Source organism: Vulpes vulpes, chromosome 16 (assembly GCF_048418805.1).
Source record: "Vulpes vulpes isolate BD-2025 chromosome 16, VulVul3, whole genome shotgun sequence".
NCBI classification, from domain to species: domain Eukaryota; kingdom Metazoa; phylum Chordata; class Mammalia; order Carnivora; family Canidae; genus Vulpes; species Vulpes vulpes.
This window is the reverse complement of record NC_132795.1, coordinates 65879221-65900492: the sequence shown is the minus strand read 5'-3', so window position 1 is coordinate 65900492 and position 21272 is coordinate 65879221. Positions and strand designations below refer to the sequence as shown.

The following is a 21272-nucleotide window of genomic DNA, read 5'->3' as shown; positions in this document are numbered from 1 at the left end:
CCACTGTCAGTCTCTATGAGCGGGACTACGCTGGTACCTCATTTAAGTGGAACCATACAGTATTTTTTTGTGTCTGGCTTATTTCACTTAGTGTAATGTCCTCAAGATTCAACAATGTTGTAGTCTGTGTCGGAATTTCTCTCCTTTGGGGATGCCTGGTGGCTTGGTGGTTGAGCATTTGCCTTCAGCTCAGGGTGTGATCCCGGGATCCTGGGATCGAATCCTGCATCAGGCTCCCTGCAGGGAACCTGCTTCTTCCTCTGCCTGTGTCTCTGCCTGTTTCTCTCTGTGCCTCTCATGATAAATAAAAAAAAATCTTAAAAAAAATTTCCCTCCTTTGAAGGATGAATAATATTCCAATGGGCGTTTGTATGGCATGTTATTTATCCATTCATCTGTCAATGGACACTTGGGTTACTTCTCCCCTTTTTTTTCTCCTGTGCATAATGCTATGAACATGGGTGTGCACCTACCTCTTCATGTCCCTGCTTTCAATTCTTTTGGGTAGGTGTCCAGAAGTAGAATTACTGGATCATATGGCAATTGTTTAATTCTTTTGAGGAACTGCCATCCATGTGTTTCACAGTGGCTGTCCTATTTTACATTCTCACCCTTTATCTTTATTTTTTTAAGATTTTATTTATTTATTCATGAGAGATACAGAGAGAGAGAGAGAGAGAGAGAGAAGAGAGGAGAGAGAGAATGAGAGAGGCAGAGGGAGAAACAGGCTCCATGCAGGGAGCCCGACATGGGATTTGATCCTGGGTCTCCAGGATCAGGCCCTGGGCTGAAGGTGACGCTAAAGTGCTGAGCCACCGGGCTGCCCCACATTCTCACCCTTTAAATGTGTTTCTTTTTCTTGCCTACTATTGGGCTAGCTCAAGCCCCAGCAAAATTAAAGAGGAGGGAGGGAGAGGTGATGGAGAGGGCATCTTAGTTTTGTTCTCGATCTTGCTGTGTTCCTCCATATAGTATGTTTGCTGGATGATTTTTGTTGATGTCTTTTGTCAAACTAAGGAAATTTATCAAGTTAAGGAAATGGATTTTTCTATTTATCCTGCTGGCTTAAAAAATATGCTAAGAAATGTTTTAAATGTCATGTATGGATGTCAAATTCTGTTTTCCTTATCTGTTGAGATGATACCACATTTCTTTGTTAATCGATTAACAAAATTCTAATATTTATGAATTGAATCCCTGGAGTGAAACCTAACCTGATCATGATTGCTTTTACTTATCTGGTTGGATGTGTTCAGAATTCCTGTACACATGCTCATGAGAGGGTTGGCTTTAGTGTTTTTTTTCTGGTTGTTTTTATCCATTTAGATATCACGGTTATTCTGGCCTCTTAAAATGAGAGGTTTTCTTTTCTATTCGGTGTAGGAATGGAATGCTCTGTTCCCTGTTTGGTAGCATTCAGATAAAGCCATTTGAATGCAGTGTTTTCTTTGTGGTAATATTGTTTCCTATCAACTGCATTTCTTTTACGGGTAAAGAATTATTCTGATTTTGTGTTTCTTCCTGATCTGTTTTGCTAAATTCTATCTTTCTAGGTAGTCATTCATCCTATCAAAATTTAAAGTATAGGGTGCCTGAGTTGCTCAGTCAGTTAAGCCTCTGCCTTGGCTCAGGTCATGATCTTAGGGTCCTGGGATCCAGCCCCGTGTTGAGCTCCCTGCTCAGTGGGGAGCCTGCTTCTCCCTCTCCTGCTCCCCTCTCCCCTGCTTCTGCTCCCTATCAAATAAATAAATAAAATCTTTTAAAAAAATTTCTAAAGTGTTGTTCTTGATATCCTCTTACATGTTTTCACTGTAGCATCTGTGGTTTTATTTTTTTTCCCATTCCATTCCACTCAGGTCTTTAAAAAAAAGTGAATCGTCTTTTCAAACTTGAAGATTTTGCTTTGTGGATCTGTTCTTTTGTATGTTTCTCTGTTTCATGAATTTCTGTTCTCTTAATTTCCTTCCTTTTACGTCTGTGAGTCTTTGATTTATATTAGATCTTAGCTTTATTTTGAGCCTTCTTATTTTTTGAAGGCTTTTAATATTGTTTCCTTCCAAGAACTGTATCCCATGAGTTTGATGCGAAAAATTAAGATGATGAAATCATCGCATTTCAATTATATTTTCTCCTCTGACCCTTAAGTTTATTACATGTGTTATTAAATTTCCAAGTGAATGGATTTTTTAAATTATTGTGTTGGCTTTGTTTTCTAACTTAATTGCATTGTGGTAAAAACATTTTTTTTAATAAATATTTTTTAAAAACCCAACTAGAGTCAGATCCTGGTCCTTTGAACTATACTGAGGTCAGCTTTATGTACCTGTGTGTCAGCCCCCAGCAAGTGTTCCATGTGTGCTCAAAAGGACTGTGTCTTTTCCAGACATCAGATGCAGTCAAGTCCATTAGTTCAAGCTTGATTTTCCTATTTTCTTACTGTTTCTTTTGTTTGATCTACTAATTACTGCCAAATGTGTTAAAATCTACTATGATGATGGAATTTTGACAAGTTTCTCCTTTAATTCTCTCAGTCCGGTGTCATTTGAGGCTATACACAAATTTACAGGGTATACACAAATTTAAAATCAATGCATCTTCCTGGTCAGAGGAATCATTGATCATTATGTAGCAAATTTATTATTCCCAGTAATGCATTTTGCCTGAATTCTCCTTTGATATCAATATAACTATATTTGCCTGGTATATCTAACTGCCTGGTGTATCTTTTCCATAATTTAGCCTTTTTTCTGTGTTCTTTATGTGTGTCTTTTGTAAAGAGTACATAGCAGAAATTTGTGTTTAAAATATGGCATAACTATTAAGATCTTAATGGGAGAATTTAGCCCACTTAAACTTATTGTGATTAACAATTTCATTTTATTTCTAACATCACATTTTGAACTTTTTGGAAAGATATTTATTTATTTATTTATTTATTTATTTATTTATTTATTTATAGCACAAGGTGGGGGGAGAGGCAAAGGGAGAGGGAGAGAGAGGATCTTTTTTTTGGAGAGAGAAGATCTTAAGCAGACTCTGTGCTGAATGCAAAGCCTAACCTGGGGCTCGACCTCACAACCCTGAGATCCTGCTCCAAGAGATAGAGGCTTAACTGACTGAACCACCCAGGTGCTTCATATTTTGAAATTTTGACTCATTCCGTTTCACCTATTCTGTTCCCCCTGTTCTTCTTTTCTTGCCTTCCTTTGGACTGCTTTGTTTTCTTTGGTTTATTCTTCTCCCTTAACTTCTTTTGAAGGCATACACTGGGTCTATTCTATTATCGTTTGCTCTATTTAATGCCTATTTGACAACACGACAGGCACTCAGTAGTCATGGCCTTCTTCTGGACAGCACAAGGACCTTGCAAACCTTATTCTTCAGTCTCCTTTCTCAACTTCTGAGCAGTTGGAACTTGGCATTTTAAGTCCAGCCTGATTTATTCTCCCAACAGTTTATCTTTGTTTCATATATAGTCATTAGTTTGTTTAGATATCACATAGTTACCTTGGTTCACTATTTCTCCTTGCAGCTCAGACGGCACACCTGCAGTCATTTTCCTTTGGATGGAATTACATCCTTCAGAATCCATTTACTGAGGGTCATTTGGTGGGAAACTGTCAAGTTCAGCACTTTCCCTTGTTTCACTTTGTACAGAATTTTTGGTTGATTACTCAGCACTTTGAGGATGATTCTGTCTTATGGTTTCCACTGTTGACATTAAGAATTTTGCTACTCATCTATCACTTCTCTGTGCGTGACACTGTCCCTCCAACAGTCTTTTGTAACCTACTTGTCTGCTATCTCCTACAGCTAGGTGTGTGTATATATATATATATATAATAAATATATACATATATTTACATTATTTGGGGTTTGTTGACTTTCTTAATCTGGGGGTCAGTGCCTTTCAACAAATTTGGACAATTCTCCACATTACTTCTTTGAATATTGCTTCCTCTCCATTCTATTATCTCTTCAAAAAATGTTATTCAAATATATAAACTTCAATTATGTTTTACCTTTCTTTTTCAAATATATGTTATCTATGTCTCTGGTTATCTGCTCAGATTTTCAACTTTTTATTTCTTTAAATGTATTAAACTTCTTTTATATTGTTTGCTGTCTCCAGTAGCTGAAGAAGTCTTTGTGGATCTGTTACCATCTGCCTTGCATTCATTGTTTTTCACCCATGATGTCATCTTGATTTTATGTAACATCTAATTCCTGCCCATTTTCTTTAGAGCTTTATTTGGTTGAGGACATTTGATGCCCGACTTAAACTGAATTCTTCCATGGGGCATTTGCATTTGCCTTTACTAGTGTCCTTGAGTAGAGGGGCAAGGGGAGGGGAAGTCTTACCAAGCTGGGACCACGGTAGATTAAATTCTCCACTTGTGGATTTATAGACTACACAGGGACACCTTGAGGTTAAGATTCTCATGGATGCTCTCTCCCCACCAGCCCACTCACTCCTACCCAGCTGTTTGAAAGAAAGTATCTTCACTGCCTTCTTCAGTGTGGTGGGTTTATTTATTTATCCATACAAGTGGATTCCTTATTTTGTATCATTTAAGAGATACAACTAGAGAGATTTTGTAAATTATATTCAGCATTTTATTTGCCCTCATTGGAGATTTACTCAGGTTATCTAATCTGACATGCTACTAGAAATAGAACTCCTATTTGGTCATTTACTTCAAATCAGACATTCTTCACTTTTTTCATGTGTTTAGGAATCTCTTTGAAGCATAATGCTTTTTAATATGTAAAATATATAGGATTACAAGTGAAACCAATTATAGGATAAAGTTACCAACATTTTAAAAGACAAATATGTGATATAGCAATAAATGTGTTTCCTCATGCTATAAGTAACAAAATCTGGTGACAGGTACACAATCATGGTAATTGGACAGTAGTGAAAGTATTTTGAGATATTCATCACAAGTATAATGTGATGGCATATCTGATTTGTACGCATGACAAAATCCCAAGTAAGAGCTAAGACTACTGCAGTTTGTTGTTTATAATTGAGTAAAGGGATAGTAAAAAAAATTTAATACTTTTCCCCATTCAAGTTCATGAAACTCTATTAAAAGGGATTTATAGTCCAAATCGTACAGTATATTCAGAGTGAAAGTTCCTAATTTTCTTAGGTTAAAGGTGAAAATACATGTGGAGTCGTAAGAGGTCTAGCCCCTGCCTCTCCCATTAGCCTTCTCCTGTCTTGCTCTGTGATTCAGCCACTCCAATCATTCAATCCCTTTAGCATGCCATCTACTCCCTCCTCTGGAAGGTTCTCTCTCCTTCTTTGCCTAGTTAACTCCCAGACTTTTTTCAGGGTTCAGTGTTGTCATTTCCCCCTCCCTGGTTCTTCCAAGTCCACTCCTCACACAGGCTGTGGTATAGTGCTGTGATTTAGCATTTCCTGAGAGAAAGTTATCATGTGGACCAGTATCTGACAGACCTCTTTCTCTGTTGCACTGTAATCTCCAGAACAGAGAGCATGATTATCTTTTGCTAATCACTGAATTCCCAGAGCCTAGCACAGAGCCCATCAGAGTAATTGCTCTTCCATGTGGGCTGGATGGAGCCTGACCACATTCTGGAAAGGAGAAGCTGATCTAGTCTCATTTTTACAAATGAGGAAAACAGCCGTAAGTGTTGGACGATAGACACCCCCTAAAATACAAAGTGAGTTAAAGAACAGAATAGGAATTATAACCCAGATTTAGGGGTCCTTCCTATATGGGGCAATCTCTCTCCTTCTTCCCCAGGATAAGGGCCACCTAATTTAGCTTATTCTTGTCCCTACCCCTATTTACTCATGGCAGTGTCCACCTCCTCCCTCCAAAGTGTATCTCATAGGCCTATAGTTTCCTGAACCTGGACTCAGACCGGAAATAACGAACTTTTTCCTCATTTAACTATTGCACTTACAGCCAGCTGCCTTCTGAGCAGAAGCTCAGGTGACCAAGGGTGAGAACTTGGTGAGAAGTTGAGGCCAGTCTGGGTGGGTCAGAGGCCCTTGATCAAGTGCTTTCCAATCATACCACCTAATTCTCTAAATGTCCCTTTTAAGATAAAGAAATACTGTCTTCTTTTATGGATCAGATTTACTCTCCAGGATTTTATAAACCAACTATTTTCTTTCTTTTTTTTTTGAAACCAACTATTTTCATATAAAGCTTCAACAAAGGGCAAAAATTGCCATTTTAAAAAGATAAAAAGAATAAAAATGGAAGGATGGCCTGTGCCCAGACATTGCTATCCACTCCCACCCCACCCCATCTTTTTAAAGACTGAGTAGAGGGCATCAGGATAATCAGGAATCTATGTTGTAGATGAGATGCCTGGAGTGACCAGACTGCTCATTTTCAAACATCTGAAGGGCTATTAGGAGAAAAAAGTCTTTGTCTTGTTCTTGGAGAGCCCCAAGGGCACAACCAGAACCCAATTTTAGCTCAAAATTCCAAACATGGAATGGGTTGCTTCACAAAGTTAAGTGTTTCCACCAGGGTGAGTGAACATTTTGTGAAGACTGTTTATTGAAAATTCTGCACTTGAAGATTAGTTTTTTAAAGTTTGAGATAATGGGATATCCAGTGGTGATTCTTCTACAACACTGACTCACTTTTCCATCCCTGCTGAGCCCTTGTGAGATCTAGCACCTGATTCCTCTGAAACTCTTGACTAAACTTCCTTCTCGTAAAACTAATAGTGTATATACATAAGGAGCATAGGAAAGACTAGAAACGGTAGAAAAGTTAGAACTAAAAGAAATACACCCCATTCAGGCTCAGACCACTAAATAAACTTTCAAGGAAGTCTTGTTACTACTTTTCTAGTAGTATGTGATCTACTCTGCTTCTACAACATATTGTAGTAATTGGAGGGAAAAGCAAATATATCCAGGAAATCTGGATTTATAAAAGCAGTGTCTTTTCCTTGAAAGTTCGTTTCTTTTCATGTAAATAAATACCTACCCTACCTAACATAAAACGGCCTGGGGAGAGGACAGAGAAAAACACCAAGAGGTGCTACTGCAGTGACCATCAGCATTAAAAAGAGGTGGAGAAGCAGTGGAAGATGCAGATGCAGTAATTCTGAACAAAATGTGTGGCGTCGACTGTTACAAAGGATGTGTGTATGCACTGGATGTAATTCATGGCTCGTTTTTTGTTGTTTTAAATTTAGATCTCTCATCCTATTCCTGATTTCCAGTTCCTTTTCCTTCTTTGCTGAGAAACAAACTTTGTGCAAATAAACCAGGAAATGTGAAATAGAACATCGTAAATAAGCATCCAATACCAAAGAAGCCCAAATGCTGATAGAAACGCTGACAAAGTGTCCTTAAATTGCTCTGATAACAGGTAAATTTTCCTCCTGCCATTTGATCTGTGAAACTAGGATTGATGGGCAGCCCCGGTGGCGCAGCAGTTTAGCGCTGCCTGCAGCCCAGGGAGTGATCCTGAAGACCCTGGATCGAGTCCCACGTCAGGCTCTCTGCATGGTGCCTGCTTCTTCCTCTGCCTGTGTCTCTGCCTCTCTCTCTCTCTGCGTCTCTATGAATAAATAAAATCTTAAAAAAAAAAAAAAAGAAACTAAGAGTGGTGATTTTGATTGTCCATCCATGACCTTTCCAGCTGGCCAGTTGACTCAGTCATGGTTCTATAGTGGGAAGTATAGACACAATTATCTTCATTTCCTCCTCACATTCCTATATTGTATCACTGCAACCTCACCATCACCTTTAAAATAGGAAAATCAGGTGTTATCACCTTCACTTATATCTTTTCCGTATACCTTCAACAAATTTTATTTCATTAATACTTGATTAATGAAATTCCATTTTTAGCTACTGATTCTTATTTAATCCTTTTCAATGCTTATTAAAATTTTTATTTAAAAGTAATCTTTCAAATTCAAGTTTTGTCAGAAAGATAGCACACGGCATCAGACCATGATATAGCTGGAATACTTAACATCATTGGATTTTTGGCATCATGTAATCATCATGGGATTTTTTTTCTTCCGCCTTTATAAGCAGAATATATTGATCAGGGTTTTCAAATATGGTACCAGCTTTGTTTTCCTGAATAAGTTCCACTTGGTCATGGTACATAGTTCTTTTTATATGTTGTTGAATTCAATTTGCTAACATTTTATTTAAAATCTTTGCACTTAAATATTCAATAAAAATTTTGTACCTATATTTGTGAGGGATATTGGTCTACAGTTCTTTTTTTGTACTATCTTTGCCTGGTTCTGATGGCAGGGTAACCTTGCCTCATAAAATAAATTGGGAAGTGTTCCTTCCTCTTCTAGTTTTTGGAAGAGATTGATGTGAATTCTAGAATTGATGTGAATTCTTCAAACATTTGGTAGGATTTTCCAGTGAAACCTTCTAGGCCCGGAGGTATTTTAGGAGGGTATTATGAATTTTATATAATTATTCAAATTATGCATTTCATATTGAATAAATTGTGTTAGTTTGGGTTTTTCCAGGAATTGGTCTAGTTCATCTAAGTTGTCAAATTTATGTACAAAATTGTACCTACTGTTTCCTACATTCTCTTGATGTCTCCTAATTGGTGTCATTGGCCACTTACACTTAATGTAATTATGTAATTATCATGTTAAGGCTCTGCCTTTATTTCTTGTTTTCTGCTCGTTGTGTTTTGTTTCCTTTTTCCCACTTTCCTGTGGGTTTGTTTGTTTTACAATTCTATTTGCACATTGGGGTATGTCTCTGCATAACTTTCAGTGGCCACTCTAGATATTACACTATATATACACATGACTTCTCAAAACCTATCAGCTTTTACCAGTTTGAGTGTAATATGGAAACGTTTTATCCTCCAACATTTATATACAGTTGCTTTCTTTATACGAATTGAAAGCCACAAGAGTGTTAAAATTTTTGCTTCAATCATCAAACATAATTCAGAAAACTTAAGAGAAAGAAAACCTATTACATATACCCATATTTTTGCTCTTTCCATGTTTCTTCCTTCCTGATACTCCATGGTTCCACCTTTTATCATTTCCTTTTTAAGTAATTTTACTTTAGTCATGCTTTTAGCATGAGTCAGCTGTTAAAACTTTCATAGTTTTCCTTCATAAGAGAGGAAGGAATGCTTTCCCCTCCATTTCTAAAGGATATTTTCACTGGATACAGAATTCCGGATTGACAGTTCTTTTCTTCCAGTACTTGGAAAATGTGCCATTTATTCATGGACTCCGTGGTTTCTGATGAGAAACTCATGGCCATTCTAATTGTTTTGCCCCCAGAGGCGATGTGTCACTTCCCTTTGCCCTGGAGACTGTTTGCCTTTGGCTTTAGTTTTCAGTTTGATTATTATGTATCTTGGCACGATTCCTTTAGGTTTATCTTATTTAGGATTCACTTTGCATTTTTAAATCTGTTGGTTTATGTTGCTTTGGAAACTTTAGGAAATTGTGCATTCTTTTTCTTGGAATATTTTTTTCAGTTCCACCTTCCTCTCCTCTTCTGGCACTCCAATGACATGACCCATTTTTTCGTTATAGTTCCACACACCTTTTTTTCAGTCTACTTCTTCAGACTGGGTAATTTCTATCGTTTCATCTTCAAGTTCATAGAGTCTTCCCTTTGTTGTCTCCACTCTGCTGTTGAATTCATCCACAGAGCTTTTTATTTTGGTTATTTTTCACTTCTAAAATTCCATGTAATTTTTTTATACTTCCTCTTTGCTGAATTTTTCTGTTTTTCATGTTTCAAGCAGGTTTATGATTTCTCACTCAAGTGTTTTAATGATGCCTGCTTAAAATATTTGTCAGGTGGGGATGAGAAAGGTACAGCATCAGTAATATAGTCAATGGTACTGAAGTAGCATCCACTGAATGGTAACACACGGGATGGTAGCTACGCTTGTGAGCATAGTGTAATGTACAGAATTGCCGAATCATTATGCTGTACACCCAAAACTATTTAACAGTGTTTCAACAATAATTCAATATAAAAAATTAAAAATACAGTATTTGTCAGATAATTCTAACATCTGTTGTCTCTTTTTACTCCACTTGAGATCATCTTGGTTCTTAGTATGACATGCAACCTGGCTGAATGTTGTAAGATAAAACTCTGGGCCTTGGCAGGCCTTGCCTGACTCCAATCCTGAGTGAGAGGGAGCACTGCTCTTTATTGTCTGCCTGGGGAAGTCCAGGCTCCTCACTGGGTCACCACTAATGACAATCAGGCTGGAAGGGGATAGAGGCATCTCATTACTGCAAAGCGGTCCCCACTGGGGTTGCTTTGTAACTACTGATCAAAGCGCTGAAAGTCCTGATTCTTCACTAGGGTTCCCCTGATACCACCCCAGTGGAAAGTGAAAGGGGCATGTCAATACTGCTGGTGGGGGTGGAGGTCCAGGACCCTCACATGGTCAGACATCATGGAGATGGGGCCATCGCCACTCACTGGAGATGGAAGTCCCAGATCAGGCTGTCTGGTTCCTAGCTCCCGCTCAGTCCTTCCTGGATACTACCAGGGAGAGTGGTGGGGAGGAGGTTGACACATCTTGTTACAGCCAGGCAAGGGGAACTTCAGGCCCCACTTAGCCTTTGCTGGCAGGAAGGGGGGTGGGGTACGTTGTAATTTTTTCACATGGTGTTTGGCTGGAGTAGACCCATTACTGTTGGAAGCCTTCTGCCTTACTAGGCTGCCCCTCTCCTGGTATGTTTGCCACAGTGAACAGGTTTCAGGCACAATGGCTGTGCCCATTGGCATTTCTGCATTGCCGGCTTCTCAAATCTGGGATATATGACACAAAAAGAAAACCCAGGGAACTCACCACCACTCAGTTTTCTCAGGCTGCCATAACAAAATACAGGAGACCAGCGGCTAAACAACAGCAACTCATTTTCTCACAGACCCAGAAACTGAAAATCCAAGATCAAGATGTCAGCAGATTTGGTTTCTCATGAGGTCTCTCTCCTCAGCTTTCAGATGGCCACCTGCTTGCCGTGTCCTCACATGGTCTTTCCTGTGTGCGTGCACACATACGCTGTCTGAATTTCCACCTTATAAGGACACCAGTCACACGATTAGGGTCCACCCTAAAGGCCGCCTTTTTGACTTAATAAACTCTTTAAAGACCTTATCTCCAAATATAGCCTACATTTCAAGGTGGAGGGTCTTAGGAATCCAACATGTGAATTCTGGGTGGGACACAAGTCCGCCCATGACACCACTGTATACCTCCTCAGGTCCTGAGACATCTAGTCACTTCTCAAGTCCTCCTACATGTGTTTTACATATAATGTCCAGGATTTTAAATTGTACTTAGTGGGAAGGAAAGGGAGTCTGTCTACTCCATCTTCTTGGAAATAGAAGTCTCCTCCTTGCATTTTTCTTTAACTCTATTTCTTTACAAGCTGACCTTCCTTGGTTGGTAAATGGTAGAGCCAGCTATTCTGACTCCTGCATCCTGGGTCTTTATGCCACAACATATTGGTTTCACTTCAAATAAAATGTTTTAAAAAATACAGAAACACAAAATTCAAAATGCACCCAAACAGCAAGACTTTTAAAAAGCATTAAAGTTCTTGAATGAACCCTTTCGCCAACACTGAAGGAGCCTGCAAGTCATCCCTCTGTCCTAACTGCTAAAAAGCAGAACTGAAAAAACCAACATCTCTTCTTAGGTGCAAGAAGAGGCACGAGGCAAACTGCCATCCCTCACATTGAAGACTGATAAGCAAAAATACAGAATTACAACTTACTGGAATAGTCGGCTCTGAGTGAACAAGGGCTGAAGGAGGAAAATCTGAACTGTAATTGTCAAACTGCTGGAGGCTCGGTGCAGACAAGTCTTAGTTGTCTAAAATCCAGGGGGAGCCCATCATAGGGGGACCCCACAATTTTGTGAGTTTTATCTTTAGGAACTAAGCCCAGTATTCACAGCAAAGAGCAGAGAAAAATGTCATGCTTAGTATGCTCACGAGAGAAAACGGAACTGTTTTGAATCACAGCAGGAGTACTCTGTTCTCCCTGCCAACACCTGCCCTCAGGAGGCATGAGTCAACCGGTCGGTCTAACCGCTGTGGTTTTATCAGAGCCTAATCTGGGGAGAGGGAAATCATGCCAGTCCTGCCAAATGTGTCCCACCCAAAAGCAGAAAAAAAAAAATTAAGATTTCTGATAATGAAATCCCTACGTTTCCTGCCCACAACACAGCTGTAGATAAAAATGACCCTGGTTCCCCAGTGTGTCTAAGGTACAAACAGGCCACAGTCAAGAATTTTTACTACACAGAAAATAAGCAGGTTAATCTTGATAATTAGAAAAAAGCTCCCCCAGGGTCTTTGAAGCAGTGTGCATCTCCACCTCAGATACTGTGGTCAACAGTTCTCAGGGCAATGCAATGTTTCAATTCCCTATCAAATATAATAATCTGCCACAGAGAGTCTACCTGATACACACAAATCACCTTCATATGCAAACTGAAACATTAAAACTCAGAGCTCCTCTGCCCCAGGAAGTCACTGAGGACTTCCCAGATTTCCCACAGCCTCCCTTATGAGGCCAAATTGTCACTCACTGCCAGGGCCAGACCAGCATTTCACTCAATAAAACGTCGACATTGAGAACAAGGTCAGGCTCACAGTACAACTCAGAACCGTGAGAGGGAGCCCATCCAGGGCCATGACTGGAGGCTCCAGCAGGGCCCATGGAGTAGCCAGGCTGCTGCAAGAGTCTCCTCAGGGCCAGTGGGCCGGGCTTTGTACTGAAATCCAGTATGTTCTGACTGTCATGTGCACCTTGCTTGAGCTCACTCACGGTCATCGAAGGAAGAGGAGTTGTACCCCCACAGTAATGTCCAGGTCAGGAGCCAATCGTGAAATGCAGGGGGCACCGTCATCTAAGCACTCACCTGTCCATCTCCAGGCTCTTCAGTACCACTCTCCTCTCTCCCTGGACAGTTACATGTTCCATCTGAAGCTTACATTACTTCCCTGGATGCATAACCCTTATCCTTAGGGGAAATTAGACATGATCCCTCTTCCCCTTTTCCTTATCCCCGGAAAATCTTTATGAAAACCATGGGGATGAAAGTCAAAAGAATTCCAGAATTCTAGCCACGAGCAAATAACAAGCTAAAAGAATTCTGAACCCCAGGGCTTTTGGGTACCCCCGAAGTGCTCTGCCCAGCCTAGCTCTACAGAAGTTCCCTTCAGGTCTCTGCTCATTTTTCCATTTCTGGGGGTCACCAATAGCATGTCCCAAACTTCTCAGCTCTATTCACCTCTGCCCAGCAAAGTGGTGTATCACACAGTTTAGGCCAAAATAAAGACAATTAAAATAAGAAACCTTCCTTGAATCCTCTTTCTCTTTTATACAATGTCTGGTCTAGCAATATCTTGAGTTCCAGACTCTACTAGGGAATTTAGCATGACAAATCAAACAAAACCACAGCTTCGTTGGCCTGGCCTCAGAGATTCTAATAGGAAAAACATGTCCAATTAAAAAAAAGAAAATCCCCAAGTGATTCTGAAAGGCAGGCAAGTCTGGCTTCCCCTGGTTGGCTATGGAAACAAGCATTCGGCCCAACCACAGAGCTCTCATGGTGGCAGGTCAGCTTTTTGTTGTTATTATGCAACAAAATGGAAAATGGAAAATGTAGCTGCTTTAACTCACTGCATTGCTCTCCCATTTATTATAAAAGGAATGAAAACATACTAACATTAGAGCTTGAAAGAATTCTTAATGAAAGCAAAGGCTCTCAAAGTTTTCACTCAATGAGCCTAGTTTATAGATTTTACAAAAAATGGCACTTTTTTTTCTCCATCTGGTCTGTGCTGCCAGAGGAGGACACACACTGATTCAAACCCTGGGTGAGATCTGAAAAATCTCTCCACGCAGCAGTTAATATCACATGCAGATTCAGCCCCAGTAGCAATGTGTTTAATATCTACTCCTCAAGTTACATCCACCAACCTGGAAACTTTTGGATTTTTCCTTTAAAATTCTACAGTGGTTTTCCTAGCAATCCAACAACGTACCACGCAAAGCAGAAAGTCAGCCAATCCTTAAAACTGCAAATGTGTTTCAATATTTTATTAAAATAGCATATTTAACCACTGTTAACCAAGAATACGTTAACTTTGTCCCCCCGCCCCCACCCCAAATACGCAGCACAACACAGTAGTGATTTCAAATATCCTTGATCGTGATAAACAACAGAAGTATTTCAAAGTCAAGTTTGCAACTAAAAACTAGACCTTGGAAAAATTCTGAATTAAAAGAAACATAAAGCTCTCAAACAGAATTCTTTTATCCGCCTGAAGAATAGATGCCGGTGTGTCACCCACCTGACAATACTGCTAAGTTCACTTTTTTTTTTTGTCCTTTATGCATAGTATAAGGTCTCATTTATAAGTACCCACTTTTATAAATAAAATTGGCATATTTAACCCCATTCAATGTTCCTTTTCAGCTTCACAAAGAAACCAGTAAATAAAACTGTCAACGACAGTCACGACATATGCTCTCATAGCAAGATAAAAAAAGTGAAAATATGCAAAGATGCATCTACGCTATTTTACATAAAAAGACAAGATTTTAAAAAGTGCAAGGCAAAATTTGCAGTTTTCTGAGGGGAGTTTTTAGGCACATCCATTTCTTTAAAGCAAGCTTCAGAATGAAATTCCAGTTTGTTCTTCATGACACCTGTTTTAAGTCTTTCTTTAAAAAAAGAAAAAAAAATACATCCCATCAAGTGTGACACAGGGAGTCTCCCGTCGTGAGAAGTGAGGTTTTCAGTTATGGCGTGTCCGTCCTTTTTTTATCCTTGCGGGCTTTGGTTTGGGGATGTACTGATTATTTGCCTGGTACTCGAGTTCTTTACGGAAGTAGTGGATTGCTTTGTTTAAACCTTCTTCTAGTGGGACCTGTTGAAAGAGAAGGTAAGAATAGGAGACCAGGTTGGTGTTGAGAGCAACAGCAGACACTCCTAGGGCTCTGCAGGAAGGAAATGCTGATGATGGGTGGCCTGCTCCATGGGGGTGTGTCACAGGGCACCAGGGCTGACCAAGAAGAGGAGCCAAAGCTGCTTTCAGGGCGCACTGTGCAATTTGACAAATTACACCCCAGACTGACAGAGAATGAGCTCTGATCCCCCAAAGACCCTGGACTCTTGCTGGTCTGGGGTCCACCCTCCTTGAATCAACCACAAAGCACCTGAAAACGACGCACGTGTGTGTCTGTGTGCTTTTCTTTTGGAAGTGTGTGATGGAGGGAGGGTGCCTTGGGAAGCACCTGGGTGTGCGCCACACACTCATTCTCCCACGGGACACTCACTCCCAGTGACCTAACAGGCTGAGTCTGAGGAGAATTCATGACAACACCATGGAAGCAATTTTAATTTAGAGCCTCCCTCCTGCAGCAAACAGAAAACAGAAATTTAACCAGCTGCCCAGGAGTAAAAAAGGGCAGAAGTCAGAAAGGAAGCATGGCCAAGGGGCACCAGACACCACCGGGGAGAAGACTATGCACCTGTTACCTTGACAGCGGTGATGGTTTCAGGGGCATAAAAATACACCAAAACTTATTAAGTTGTACTTTTTAAATACAGGCAGTTTGCTGTCTGCCAATTGTACCTCAAAAGCACTGTCAAAAAAGACACACATGGAGAAATTAAGATGGGTATATGACTAAATGCTTCTTTGGACAAGATTCCTCAAAAATTATTAATGAGATGAAACTAGTATGAAGAGAAACTAGTGGTAGGTACCTCATCTAAATGTGTTAGAATATTATCCATTTAAACTCCAGAAAAATAAAAATACCTACATACCTTACCTACTATAAAAGCAAAAGTTACTATGTAGCGAATGTGCATTTAGCTTTTTAAAAAATATTTTAAGACATAGGTTCTACTTACAAAAGACCAATGGCAAATGCCTTCTAAAAACAGAGATCTACACTTGCTGCTTTGTGCAGCAGGAACTCTTATGTATTAAATTTTGTCTGGGCATGACCATATTTTTAGTGCATTCAACAAATCCCTGTGACCTTCAGATCACTCAGACTTGTAGACCCTGGGATAAAATAAGATCGGACTGGAACTCTCAGGTCCCTTTAAGGCCCAACACTGGAGGATTCTTCTCACTTAGCTCTCTGGAGGGCAGCAGAAAAGGCCACCCCATAACAGGACTGTGGGAGCCCAGGGTGACATCAGCCCCAAATCCACTACTTTGATACGCTGACCATGCTGAGTTGCAGGCACCTGAGCAAGTAGAGAGCGAGGCTTTCTCTGAACTCCTCTCCTCCCAGCAGCCCAAAGACAGGCCCTCCAACAGAAATTCAGCTGTCCCAAGTCCCCTCCCCAAGGTGTCATCAACCAGGGAGGACTGACTCTCACCACAGGAGAGAGGACTAGACATTGATACCACATAAATTGTCATAAGCTATCGTTATCTCCCAGGGGTTCTTCTAAGGGCCCATTCACCTTTCTTAAAAATCACTTACTGTCCTCTAAGAGGCCTATGTGCCCCTCTTCTTTCCCTATGAAGATGGTATTTAAGCCTGAATTCTATGGCTGCCTCCTGAGTTCCTTATTTCTTCCCGGGTATCTCCCACATATACCTGTGGGATAGATGCTAACACACTTGCATAGTCCCGCAGGCCACAAGGAGTCTCATCTAATCTAGGAACAACAGAAAGGCATGGAGGGTCACCTCTCCCTGGCCTTTGGTTTCTCATGCTTCCAATCTGGGGTTCCGCCTTCCTGGGAACCGAGTGGCTCTGCTCGCCCCGATTCATGTAGCAACCTTGCCCAACCCTGCACATCCAAGGACATCCTGAGCTGAGTGGAGACAGACAGGTCAGCCAGGCCTCCTAGGCCCAGAGTGCACGTGGCCACTGCCCTGGATGCTCCTTTCACAGACTGAGACACATGAAAGGAGAAGCCATGTAACAGCCCAGAACTCTATGTCTATCCACCCAAGCTTGCCAGTGCCTACAAGGACCCGCTGTGGGCCTCTGTTGATGGGGCAGCATAGAGCCACACACTCACCACGGGCTCCCATGCCAGCATCATCTTCGCTTTTCTGATATCTGGTTTTCTTTTCTGTGGGTCATCCTGGGCTTCGGAGAGAAACTGAATCTCACTTCCACTACCTGAATTGATTAAGAAAAAAGGAAGGTAAGAGAATCACAAACCAGTCCAGGTGGGACTTTTACTATACTCCTCAAAGTGAAATCCCCTCTGCATAGTGAATAAGGGTGCATAACATGTGCATGACAGAACACATTTCTCACAGAGTCACTGAGCCACATGGGAGACCGTACCTCTGGTCCCATGAGAACTGCATGAGAAGCAGTTATTCTGTCTCTACAGGCCTGGGCCACCCCTGAGGGAAAGGACAGGGCCTACCCTAGCTGCTCCCTAGCTGCTGGCTCCAAGGTGGACCACCTACCATCAGCTAATGCAGCACGGATGTCCACAGAACCAGACTCCAAAGTAAATAAAAGTGGCAAATGTGTGCATCCATCTGTGATGCCAATGGCCCCAGTGAGCCCTCCTGAGGCATTCACACACTACAGGAGACTCCGGCCTAGAAACAGGCTGGCTTTCAACTTGTTTAACCAAGTAGAGTGCAGGAGGAATGACTGTGGGCTAGTTCTGAGCTGATGCCTTAGAAAGACCTAACCATTTATGCACCTACAGGTGTGAGCCCTGCGCCAACACAGATGTCCAGCTACCCTGCTACAGAGACCACATGCAGAAGGACAAAGAGCCTGGCTTGTCCAGCACCCTAGCAGGGCCCAGACACCGGGGATCAACAGAATGAAGTCACATGAGGCGCCATCGGCAAGACTTGCAGAACAATCATGCCCCCCCAGTGGAAGCCAGTTCCAAAGAATCATAAACAAATATAACAGTCGCTGTTGTGAGCTTCCACAGTTTGGGGCAGTGTGCTATTCAGCCCTTCACAGAACCATACTGATTATAATGCCTGAGGATATTGTCAAAATGCAGATTCTGATCCAGAAGATATGAGTGGGGTGTGTGATTCTGCATTTCTAACAAGCATCTGGGTGACACTGAAGATGCTGGATCATGGGCCCCACTTAGGGTAGAGGTTCTAGATGGCCCAGATCCCAGACAACCTGTTACCTGAGCACATCCCTTCCTTATCTGGGTAGAAACAGGCAGACCTAGAGTCGGAAAGCAGATCTTGGGGAAGCTGCTGGGGCCATGAGATCCTGCAATTTATGACTGAGGAAGGCCAGCCCCCTCTGTCCAAGTATCCAGAGCTGATAAGAACATGCTGGTAGATGATAGCTCCAAGTCAGAAAGGACAGCCCTGAAGACAACCCAGCTAAGTATGGGGCCTAGACAGGCACTTCAGAATATCCTACATCATGTTCACCCCAGTCTAGCCAGCCACACTCCATTCTAGTTATGTCCTGACTCAAATTTCTTCATCAACCATGGAAAACAAACCAACCCTCCAACCCCACCCCCACCCAGAGAGCCAGACTTCCCAGAGCTCTAGGAAGCCTGCTGATGTGACAAATGGCTCACCCAGTATACATCTACAACACAAGGGCTGGCTGAAAATACAGAAGCTTCTAATAACTTTCAGAGCACACCCCTGATTGGGTTTACTTCCAGTGTCTACACTGCCTCCAACATGTCATGGCCAGGTTGGCCAGAACTGCCAAGAACTCGAAAATCGTCAACATATTCCATCAGAAACACACAAGCTGGTGTTATTCCTTCTCGGCTCTTCAAAATCCCATTCTCATCACTGTCCATGTTTGGCGATCAAACACTTGTTACCTGTGTGGAGTGATCTACCAGAATCATATCTCAAGCACTGGGAACATATCTCCTCCTCCCACTCCACCCCAACCTGCTGACAGACCTGTGAACAGGACCAACCTCCCTTCCCACTTTCATCTGTATCTTTCTATTACTTAATTAAAGAATCAGAAGACAATTAAGTGTTTCTGATAAAGTTCTGCTTTTTATCCAATTCAATTAGCTTGTATTAATTACACATTTTCTAGTCCGAATGTTATTAACTGATAGGGTAAGTGCAGCCAATTTCACTCAGCAATGTGTTTGTCTTACTTACCAACAAGGTTTTTAATTAACTGAGCAAACTCTAGGATTGTGTGTTCTTCCGGGTTCCCCTAGGGAAGAAACGGTTGCTAGTTATAAGTGTAATTACAACAGCAGAGACCACTTCCACCCAAATCATATACATGTCTTCAAAGTATTCACGGGCTAACTGGCTTCTTGGGAAGTCATGAGGCTCCTGCCTCTTCATGTTTCCTTGGGTGCTTCCCTGATCAGGATGATGACTAGTCCACCTAGCAAAGTGCTAAACTGTATCTGGGGCTGCTTTTGTCTGCTAGACTGACTGTTGACAAGAACGCCCCTCAGCTAGGTCAAGAGCATCTAATACAGACATACAGACATACATTACCTAGCCAACCAGGACAATTTCCATTGTCCTGCATCGTCACTGTGCATACAAGTTTGGTTCTATAAAATGAGCTCTCATAAGATAAGACATTTCCCTCTAGGTGCATGGTGATAACAGCGTAAGCAATAATGGACTTGCGAACTAGTACATGGAACTGCAATGGAACCAAAATGCACTCACAGATGAGGGCTCTGGGTAGCCAGAGGAAAAGCCTTTAAAAAAAGTGAGCTTGCCTTTAGGGACTGTCAAGGAAAATAATTTTCTCCTTTTCTTCCATCACACAAGACTGCAGGATTCCCTTCTCAATCCTACTATTCTTATTTGCCACCCCCTCCCCATTGTAAGAGACCACCACCAAGTCTGACCATTAGGTGTCCGAAATACCCTGCACTCCCAACTTCCTGGTCTGGCCTGGAGCTGGAAGGAAAAAGAGCAGGAAAGGACCCTAGTCCCACATCTAAGCACAAAGAAAGGACTGACTAGCAAAGTGGAGTGATGGGAACTTGGGAAGGAGAGGGCCCATCTTTGTCAGGGCTACTGGCAGACAGTCTTCAGACTTCAGGGAAGGCAGGTTTCTACAGGGGATGGGAGTTCTCAAACAGCCCTTGTAAAGGCCCCCTCAGAAAGAAAAGAAGGAACCTAGTATCTAAAGACTGTGCTTATGTGGAAAATGGGTGGCATCACCAACATCACGCACATTTTAAAGTGCCTGGAGCAAAACCCCAGGATGAAGGTGGCGTGGCCTTTGAAGTTATTAGGTAGGCAAATGCTTGAAAGAAACTGAGGCTCACAAGACTCGTCTCAATCTGTTCTTAATTTCATCATGTTTCTTTAAAAGTGCACAAAAGCAGCCCTAGCTGGCTGCTGGCAGCCACTGGCACCCATGAATCGGTCTACACCCAGACAAGGGAGTGATGTCTCCACCTCTTCCTATGTGGTGAAAACTCCCTCCCAACTCAGTGAAAAATGAAGACAGGATATGCTTCAGATTGCTGGTTACAAAGACAAGCAAAAAGAAATGTTTCTGAATGAAGTAGTTTTGAGGAATAAGCAGGCATGGGTACCCCTTTGAACCTTAAAACCTTGGAGGAAACAGGAGAGGTAGTCTGGGGGAAGCACCTGAAGCAGACTCCAAGGCCTGTCAAGGTGAGGCCACGACTCCCCATAAACTAATGTCAGCAGCCATTGGCATCAGCAGAACATCCTGAATGACGGGACAGTCTATACTGAACACTTCATATTTTAAACAGAATGAGACGGAGTTATCCAGGGGGACAGCAGGTGGGAGGGTAGGAGGACTCAGGACCTGAATGTGAACTCTGGCTGAGAGCTGGGGAGGAGACTCAGTGTGACCCTGCCCCCCAAATCCTTGGAGAGTCACCATGCTGTGGAGGGAGGCATTAGCTAGCTTTAATGGGCCCCACACTGAGAAGTAAGGCTAGTGGGCAACTCACAGAGAATGAGATTCTAGTTCTAAATAGAAGGAAACACTTCCTGCCAGTAAGAACTGGCCAGAGACAGAATGAAGTGCTTTGAAGAGAAGCATGTTCACCCAGTAGTAAAACCGCTTAAAAACATGGAGCAAGGGCACCCCAGGTGGCTCAGCGGTTTAACGCCGCCTGGAGACCCAGGATCGAGTCCCACATCAGGCTCCCTGCATGGAGCCTGTTTCACCCTCTGCCTGTGTCTCTGCCTCTCTCTTTCTCATGAGTAAATAAATAAAATCTTTAAAAAAAAATTATTAAAAAAAGAAAAAAACGGAGTGAGAGAACCTTAGGATCCCT

At 41.8% G+C, this 21272-nt stretch overlaps 1 protein-coding gene across 2 annotated transcripts in view; it reads right to left on the bottom strand.

Moving 5' to 3' along the window:
* Positions 1-14089: 14089 nt before the first annotated feature.
* UXS1 (UDP-glucuronate decarboxylase 1) overlaps positions 14090-21272 on the bottom strand; it is a 93125-nt gene continuing 85942 nt past the window's right edge. For both annotated transcript variants that reach the window (XM_025992369.2, XM_025992370.2), the window contains exons 13-15: positions 19135-19192; positions 17064-17167; positions 14090-14937 (exon numbers count right to left, since the gene is read on the bottom strand). In XM_025992369.2, the coding sequence (XP_025848154.1) occupies positions 14806-14937; positions 17064-17167; positions 19135-19192 (294 nt within the window). In that variant the 3' untranslated portion in view covers positions 14090-14805. The remainder of the gene's footprint in view (positions 14938-17063; positions 17168-19134; positions 19193-21272) is intronic.